The sequence below is a fragment of the Acinonyx jubatus genome, chromosome B3 (assembly GCF_027475565.1).
Source record: "Acinonyx jubatus isolate Ajub_Pintada_27869175 chromosome B3, VMU_Ajub_asm_v1.0, whole genome shotgun sequence".
Lineage (NCBI taxonomy): Eukaryota > Metazoa > Chordata > Mammalia > Carnivora > Felidae > Acinonyx > Acinonyx jubatus.
In genome coordinates this window covers 85,628,330-85,637,143 of record NC_069386.1, presented here as the reverse complement: position 1 = coordinate 85,637,143, position 8,814 = coordinate 85,628,330, and the positions used below count along the sequence as shown (strand labels likewise).

The window sequence follows — 8,814 nt, the reverse complement described above, 5'->3', positions numbered from 1 at the left end:
GAACAGACCATAAAGACTACAGGCCACTACACTGCTTCCTATTCATACTGACTCAAAGTTGCTTTTCCTCTTTCTCTGAACCAACAGACTTTTCTTTTTTAAAAAAAATAATAATTCAAAGTATAACCCCAATCTTGGTAAAATTCCCAAAGTAATCTGAAACCTTTCTTCTTAAAATCTAAGTGAAACATAAAGCGACCAAGCCCATGTAATGTGTTGTTGAGTAATCCCTTGAAACAGTAAAATTCAAATGGCAAAGTCAGACAACTTGCAACAACATAATACATTTGTTTATTTCATTAATATTACGATGGTAACATGTTAAGAGCACTGGATTTGTATCCTCTAAAGAGGATAATGATCAAGATTTAGCTTTGTAAATTTCATTGTTCTTAACCATTAAAAATCTATTTTCCAAAGTAGTAATAATATATATTATTAAGGGACAGAGCTAAACTTTATGATGTATAACCAAAAGCATATGTTTGTTCATTAGTTTAAACAAAACATTAGAGACATTTTAACTCTTGGTTACTGCTTTCAGGAAAGCACAATGTTCTTGAAGCAAATATTACACAAAACATCTTTTTCCATAGTGATTTCAACCGTTGTGTATCATGTCCATGACAGCCCCAGATTTAGTATCACCCAATGGTTGTAATACACTCTGGCTTTCTTAAACAATCAGCCAACAAACATGTATTTAGTGCCTACTATGTACATGCCAGCATACTAAAGCAATACAGGAAATACAAAGAAGTAAAATTATTGGTCCTTGCCCTGCTCAGGCTTCCAATGTAGTTGGTAAGATTAAACACAGACACAAATTACTCTACTTTAAGTGTGTGAAAAAGAAGGGACAATGTTAACCAGAACGTATATTAGAATCACCTATGCTGGAACTTAGAAGAAGCAGGGGCCTAACCAGGGACATTCTCAACACTGATTAAAATCTGTCTGAATCAGATTTCTCAGCTCCAGACCTGAGTGCTGCTTGAACGCCCGCATCTGAAAGTGCTCCCGAAGTCTTGCATCTCTCACTGCTAGTGGCTGTATTTGGCAATTGTCTCGAGGACTCATGACAATGGAGCAAGATAAATATTTATAATATGTAAAAAGCAGAAATAAAGTCATACATAGGGTGATGTTGGAAGGAATTCAGGACATTCCACTCTGCATGGGAGGAGGCTAAGAAGCCACGTTACCTATTTATTTATCATCATGATAATTATTATAAGACAAACAAGAGACTACATAAGAAAAGTATAAAAGAATCTCCAAACTTCACTGAACATAAGCAAAAAGAAAAGAGGGCCCAACAAAGAAGATGGGTTTTGAGTGGGCCTTGGGGAGAGAGCTTCCCCCCCACTGTCACCTCCATCCCCACCCCCAGTGTCCTGAAGAAAAGGCCCTGGATTAGGCAAGTAGAGAAAAGCAGAGACACATTTTCAAATACCACAAATAAATAAATAAACAAACATGTTAATCAAGAAAATAACTTATTAGGCACCACTTGAAAGGCAGCAACCTTCAGGGGCCAGGCAGGCCGCACTCGTTAGCCTGCGGGCGGCAGCAACGCGGTCGGGATTGGCCAAGGCTCAGAAGGCGCCACGGAGGTCCTGGCCCCGGTGCCTGGTCTTCGACAGAAACCGGGGCAGGAACCGAGTCTGCTGTTGCTCTTACATCTGCACCTCCAGAAGCTTAGGTGAGGGAGAAATCCTAGTGTAGCGGCAGCAGCCTCGACTCCCAGGCGGCCCCGCAGAAAGTGCGCCCTGACTCGCCCGGCCTAAGGCAGACCAGCAGTGTCCTGGGAGTGCCCAGCACTTGGTCTTTGAAATCAAAAGCGCCGGTTGTGAGCCGGAAAACAGGGTGGTTTCCGTTACAATCCCTTCCCCGCCAAACCCTGGAATCTTCTAAAAAACTCCTGGTCCTCAGTTCCTTTTTGCTCCAAGTGGGGTTTAGATGGGGACTACAGAATGCCCGGGGTTCGAAGCGCGGGACCGATTTTACTAAGCACCTGGCTCCGCCCTGGGTGGAGAGGGAGTGGCGAAGGGGTTCGGGCAAGGGCACAACCCCACCTGAAAGAAGAAAAAGACCTACTGCCTAGTTCATTCTCCAGTCCTACTTCCCCTCAAACGGGGATGCGCAAACACAGAGCGGTGATTCTCTAGACTCCGCTAGGGGCGCCAGGCAGACTCTGGCTAGCGGAGGGGCGCGGCAGGGCGGGGCTGAGGGCGAGCTGGGGACTCATCCCGTGGGAAACCCGTGGCGGTAACTGTGGCTCAGCTCAAACAAAAATAACGGCTGGCCGGGCTGAGGGTCAGGCAGAGTTGGCGACGTTTATGAGTTCATGATCTGCACCTGCAGGACGGGGCGGAAGGAAAGATCCAAGTTACAGAGTGGGGAGCATAGAGGGGCGCAGAAGTGCAAGCGCAGTGTAGGAAGGAGCGAAAGTAGCAGACAGAGGAGAAAGGGGCCCTCAAGCCTTCCCAATTTATAAGCAAAGTGCCCAGTTCCAACTTTGTCGCGCGACTCTCCCAGGTCTCTCCACCCCACGCGCACACAGTGTCTTACTTAGCCCCACTTTGCCCCACCGCACCCAGACGCCGGGGATACTTTCACCTCTCGCACCGGGCCTCCCTTTCTTCTCCTCATCTTCCTCCTCCCGTGGCGCAGGGCCCTTGCGTGGCCAAGGCTCAGAGAGTCGTGATCCGAGACGTACAGGTGCCATTACGGAACACACCGCCTCCAGACTCCAGGTTCTCCGGCTGGAAGTCCTCCACGCTGTAAGCGCGACTCTTGAGGGCCGTGGCGTAGTAGTCGACAGGCTCCTCGGCGGCGTTGTCCATCCAGCTGAGGCACAGGATGCGCTGGAAAGAGCGCTTGAAGTTGTCCGAAAGGAAGCCATAGAGGATGGGATTGGCGCAGCTGTTGGCGTAGCCGAGGATGACCGACAGCTGGCTAACCGTGGCGTCGTCCTGCTCTGCAAACACGTTGACCAACTGCACTACATAGAAAGGCATCCAGCAGATGACAAATACCATCACCACCATCATCACCATCAGGGTGATCTTGCGCTCCGAGCGCTTGCGCTGCTGCCAGCCGGCCTTGAGGGCCACCATGCGCATTTTGGCGATGATGAGCACGTAGCACAGGCAGATGGCCCCGACGGGCAGCAAGAAGCCCATGAGAAACGTGTACAACACGAAGCCCACTAGCCAGCGCTGAGCGGGCTCAGGCATGAGCATGTTGCAGGCCACCGTGCCATCACTGTTGGCCGCCGTGCGCGAAAAGACCACGATGGGCAGAATGACAAGCAGCGATAGCACCCACACGCCCAGATTCACCACCTTGGCCACGGTGGGCCGGCGGTAGCGTGCTGCCTTGATGGGGTGCACCACGGCCACGTACCGGTCCACGCTAAGGACAGTCAGACAGTAGATGCTGGTGAACATGTTGACTGCGTCCACGCTGAGCACGAGGCGGCAGAGCAGCGCGCCGAAGGGCCAGTGGCGAAGCAACGTGGAGGTGACCAGAAATGGCACACTGAGCATGAGCAGCTCATCGGCGATGGCCAGGTTCAGGATGTAGATGTTGGTGGCCGTCTTCATTTTGGCGTAGCGCAGGATCACGTAGATGACCATGGAGTTACCACACAGCCCCACCAGGCACACCACGGAGTAGATAAAAGAGATGAGGATGGCGCTGCCCTGGCCCTCGCTCAAGGTCCCGTTCTGGGACGCATTTCGCCCCGGCTCCTCCATGCCGCCCGCAGCGCCGGCCCCGGGGCCCCTGCTGCCGCCGCCTTCGCCGCAGCTGCCCGGGCTGGGGCTAGGAGAGGAAGGAGAGGAGGCAGTGCCATTGGGGAACATTTCAGCTAATGGGGGCTGCTGGGGCTGCTGGGGCTGGAGCGCTCTCCTTGCGCCCCCGCCGCTTGCGCTCTCACTCGGCACCCTGCCCGCCTGCCCGCAGCTCACTGCTGCCAGGCACCTGGGATAGCACTCAGCGGCTAAGGGGAGCTTGGCTCTGACCGGCGCTGGCGGGGCGCATTGCCTAGCGGCTGCTTGCGCGCACCCGCAAGCCCGCTCCCAGGCGCCTGGGCACACGCGAGCGTGGAGAGGGGAGACCGAGAGGCTGGAGCCCCGCGCCGCACAGCCATTAAGTGGCGCGGCTCTGGGCTGGTGAATGATTAATAGGCACCACCAGCGCGTCAGCAGCTACGAAAAGGGAGGGGTGATGGAGAAAAGAGGGAGGAAGGCGATGTAGGTGGTTTACCACCCCTCGCCCATTTTTTTTTTTCCTTCCCAGTCCTGTGCTCAGATCAACTCGAGCAGCTGCTCCAGGGAGTCTCTTGCAATACCCTTTACCCATCCCTCAGCGGGGACTGGCGAGTTTCTCCTCCTGGAGGGGGGGTGGGAACCAAAAGTGTAGAATCTTTCCCACCCCGGCTCCTTTCCAATGAAGCAGACCCCAAGCACAGATGTCCAGAGTTCATCTCAGTTTCCCTGAGTTGCCGCCTGGTCCTGAGAGACCCCCCAACTCCATTCCCGTCCAATCGTCCGGGGCCCTAAACCCCCACCTCCCGCCCCCGCTAGTCCTACCCCTGAAGACCCGCCGCGGAAGCTCTCAGTCCCCCTTACCCAGGGCGCGCTACTCCCAGACCGACGCGGAGATGGCCCGTGCAAAGTGCCTGTGCGGTCTGGTAGCACGGTGACGTTCTTCGCGCGGTCCAACTCCTTTCTTTGGGCGGGACCCCCGCACGGCGCGCCCACGCAGATACTCTTAGAGTCGCTGAAACTGACCCTGAGCGGTGTTAGGAGGAGGAAGCGCAAAAACCTTGCGTTAGGAGCTTCTGCGTTACAACACCGCAGGCTGCTCTTCCCAGGCGGGAGCGGTTTAGGGGCCTGAGTAAACCATTGCGAATCTCTTAATAAGGCTTGTGGTGCCCAGAGCCCCTTGCGTCTCCCAGACGAATATAGACTGCAGAAAGGAGGACGCGCGGCTGGGAGCTCGGAAGGAGCCTGAGGCTCCCTCCCGAACGTGCCTGGCGCGGTATTGGAAATCCATCTAGGTGTTCAGTGGGGAAAGATATGGCTGCGCCGCTTGGAAAGGCTCCGCCTGCGTCCCTGCTGTACTTTGTACCCAGGAGAGTTGGCGGGCCCCGGGGGAGGAGAGTGTAAAAGGCCTGGGAGGGCAAGGATGCCAGCTCCTCTAAACCCACGCGGGGTCCGCTGTGCAGGTGACCAGACCTGTCACCAACTCCACAAACTGGCCGGAAGACCTTCGAGTCTTTCTGTGAACAACTAGGATTTCAGCCTTTTTTGAGGCCCTGGACGTGTGACCCCGTTCTAATTCCGAAACTTTTAAGAGACAGAAATCGATGTAGGCATGCCTAAAGCGCCTTTGCCTCATTTAGGAATTGGATGGTTTCTGTGGAAGAGAATGAATGTTCAATTACCATGATCTTTAACTACCTTTCGGACTTCCCAGCATCCCTAGCCTAGGCTCCTTTTGGCCTTTCACTTGTTGCAGTCCAAGGAAGAATCACTCCTTCCAGCTCTCCTATCCCTTTTCAAAATCCCATCAAGTCTTTCTCCGAAACGCACCTGTTCCCAGGAAGACTGACCTGCAGCAGGTCTTTCAAACTTTAGCTTTGTCTCCAGTTTCTTGTTAGTTTCTCCTTCCTCCCAACCACGGAGCAGTGGGTCTCAGTTTTCCCTCCCATCAGTACAGTTTACACTCAAGAGAGGCGACCTAAAACAGACTAAACTCCTCACTGAAGCTATTAGTACCAGACAGTTCAGAATGCAGAAATGGATGCAGAAACTGAAAGGAAAAAAAAAAAAAGCATAATTCCTTTTGCCCCCTTCCTTTATCTGAGCAATCATTTGCATATATGTGTTTTAGTTCTCAAAACGAAATGCTCCTAAAAGGAAAGGAATAACTTCTGTAGTGTGTTGATTATAACAATCAAAGATAAATTATGGCAGACCCTCATAGGAAGGTGTGCAATGGACACCGAATTATTAATAAGAAATGAGCTAGGAAGGAATTTCAAATTTTACAAGGCCCAAGCTATTTAACCCATTGCTTTATTTAAACAAATTACTTTTTACCTTTTACGAAAACAGGATGTGGAATTGAGGGTTAGTTGTGTTTTATTTTCCTTAAAAAAATGCTGAACATATGGAGAAAAAAATAGTGTTCATCAAGTTTAAAAAAATGACTTTTTTCTCCCAGAAGAGCTTTTTACAAGCCAAGCCTCATAATGGTTTGGATGCCTTTTTGCCAATCACTGACTAAAGACACCTGGCTATTCTTTAGGGGGCTGACATTTCAACAGTCATCATTTAGATGCCTTGGCATTGATCATGGTTGCTCCAGGGGGAGAGGATGATGGGAGCCAGTAAAGCACAGCTCTGTTGTTCAGACTCTCATATGTTCACTTTGCCACTCACCTTAGGGAAATCTCCTCCCAATTTAGTGGTAGTCTCATACAGGAAAGAAGAAAACCCAAGACCTGACATGAACATGTTTTTTGTTTCTGAAGTGGTTTCTATGATGAATTGTTTATCCATAAAACAAATGGACAAGGAAATATCACTTACACCCACTAGAATGGCTTTAGTAATTTTTTAAAGGGGAAAAAAACCCCACAAATGTTGGCAAGCATGTGGAGACATTGGAACTCTCATATGATGCAACAGCTTTAGAATGTTTCATGATTCCTCAAAAAGTTAAACACAGAATTGCCGTATGACCAGCTATCCCGCCCCTAGGAATTTACCCCCCGAAATTGAAAATAGGTACTGAACAAAAACTGGTACAGTAGGTTCACAGTGACACTATTCATAAGAGCCACAAAGTCAAACCTGAATATCCATTAACTGATGAATGGATATACAAAGTGTGGTATATCCTCACAATAGATTATTCATCCATAGGAAGGAATGAAGTACCAATACATGAGCCCTGAAAACATTAGGCAAAGTGAGGGAAGCAAAACAGAAAAAGTCATGCATTGCATGATTCCATTTATCTGGGATGTCTGGAACAGGCAAATCCATAGAGACAAAACAGGTTAGAGGCTGGCAGGGGTTGAGGGGAGAAGGAATGGGGAATGACCGCTTAATGGGTATGGGGTTTCTTTTTTGGGTTATGGAAATGTTCTGGAGTTAGATCGTGGTGGTGATTGTACAACATTGTGAATGTACTAAAAGCCACTGAATTGCACATTTTAAAAATGGTTAAAATTATGATTTTTATGTCATGTGAATTTTACTTCAATAAAAGGAGAGTGATTGAGATGGGTATGAGCCATGCGGTGTTATCAAGTCTTTTCAGTCACTTAATCCTTAACATTATATCTGTGAACTGATCCATGATAAATAAAAACAATCAAGCAAAAGACAGCATTTCTGGGCTAAACAACATGAGACGGGGTTGCAGCTGTTTTTAAATTATGTTAGGAACAGGAGCCCACTTAGGAATCTGCCTTCCTCTCAGACCTTAATTTAATGTCTCTTAATGAAACAGGAACACTAATGTAGGCATGGGATTGTTGTAATGTGTAAGGAACATGGCCTTTGAGAAGTCAGGAAGCCATAATCTTCATGTCTTGTTTAAAAACTTTTTAGGGGTTTTGGGCACCTGGGTGGCTCAGTCGGTTAAGCGACTTACTCTTGATTTTGGCTCAGATCATGATCCCAGATCCAGGAGATCAAACCCCATATCAGACTCTGTACTAATAGCTTGGAGCCTACTTGGGATTCTCTCTCTCCCTCTCTCTCTGCCCCTACCCCAATCTCTCCCTCTCTTTCGCTCTCTCTCTCTCAAAATAAGTAAGTAGATAAACTTTAAAAAGTCCCTTTTTTAATTCACATATTTAAAGCCTGGAAAAGCTTAAGATAAGCTTGTTTCATCTGTGAGAGTTAAGTCCTGCAGTCCTCCCTCCTTTGGTTATTATCTTTCCTATGCTTCTGAGATATGAACATTTCTAGATATGAGAGAAGAAAAATGATGGCCCACAAGAAGGGAAGAATGAAAAGTCCTAATTTAGGAAGTTGAAGATTCTTAGGTGAACTGATTTTCTTAGCCATCTCAATTCTTCTACAAGCCACACTCCCTTGTGCTCTCATGTCCCAGATGCACACTTGGATTACTGTATTTATCACACTGTGCTGTGATTTCTTGGTGTACTTATCTGTCCTCCTTTCTAAATCTGTAAGCTTGCTGAGAACAGGGGCTGTATTTTACTTATCTTTATATGCCCAGCACCCAACACAGTACCTGGAAAATTGCCCAACACCTCCTTGTTTTATTTTTCTAAGGTACCCCATAGATAATATCTTCTTTTTGTTCTAACCCATAAGATGTAGATACTAAGAAATGAACTCTTGGCCTCTTGCAAGAGAAGTTTTAATCTCTGTGTAGTATCATCTATAGTAATTTCTTATACATTTAAATCATTCTGAACAATTTCAATTTGCATGTCCTATATCAACAATTATGCTGATGACTCCTTCATTGATCATTCTTGGTCTTAAATGTCTTGGCAGAGAAAGGGCTCTGGAAAATGGGTGGTACATACTTTAGTAGCTAATGATGGTTATTTAATAGTATCATGCAGTGTGAAAGCCATTATACGTGGAAGATTGTTTCTTTTTAATTGCAGTCCCGAGTCTCAGTTGGTTTGGTGGAATAGTAATTATCAGGAGTTCAAACTCTGCTTCTGTCAAAATCATTATTAATGTGGTTTTTCTACCTGGAGCCTGTGGTGGTCCTCAAACGAGCTCCTCTAATCCGTGCCGGTGG

General features: G+C 48.1%; 1 protein-coding gene across 3 annotated transcripts; it reads right to left on the bottom strand.

Annotated features, from left to right (window-relative positions):
• Positions 1 to 248: 248 nt before the first annotated feature.
• SSTR1 (somatostatin receptor 1) lies at positions 249 to 6,648 on the bottom strand. Of its 3 annotated transcripts, none has more exons than XM_053224395.1 (2): positions 4,641 to 6,648; positions 249 to 3,831 (listed from the first exon to the last, which is right to left on the bottom strand). In XM_053224395.1, the coding sequence occupies exon 2, from the start codon at positions 3,762 to 3,764 to the stop codon at positions 2,697 to 2,699; it is 1,068 nt and encodes a 355-aa protein (XP_053080370.1). In that variant the 5' UTR covers positions 3,765 to 3,831; positions 4,641 to 6,648; the 3' UTR covers positions 249 to 2,696. The 3 variants fall into 3 exon arrangements, with proteins under 3 accessions (XP_053080370.1, XP_053080369.1, XP_053080368.1); XM_053224394.1 differs by lacking the exon at positions 4,641 to 6,648 and having other exon boundaries at positions 249 to 2,361; positions 2,632 to 4,588; XM_053224393.1 differs by lacking the exon at positions 4,641 to 6,648 and having other exon boundaries at positions 249 to 2,361; positions 2,623 to 4,587.
• Positions 6,649 to 8,814: the final 2,166 nt, after the last annotated feature.

Excerpts from the sequence above, each read along its gene's own strand:
- SSTR1 (XM_053224394.1), bottom strand. The coding sequence starts at position 3,872 with ATGTTCCCCAATGGCACTGCCTCCTCTCCTTCCTCTCCTAGCCCCAGC.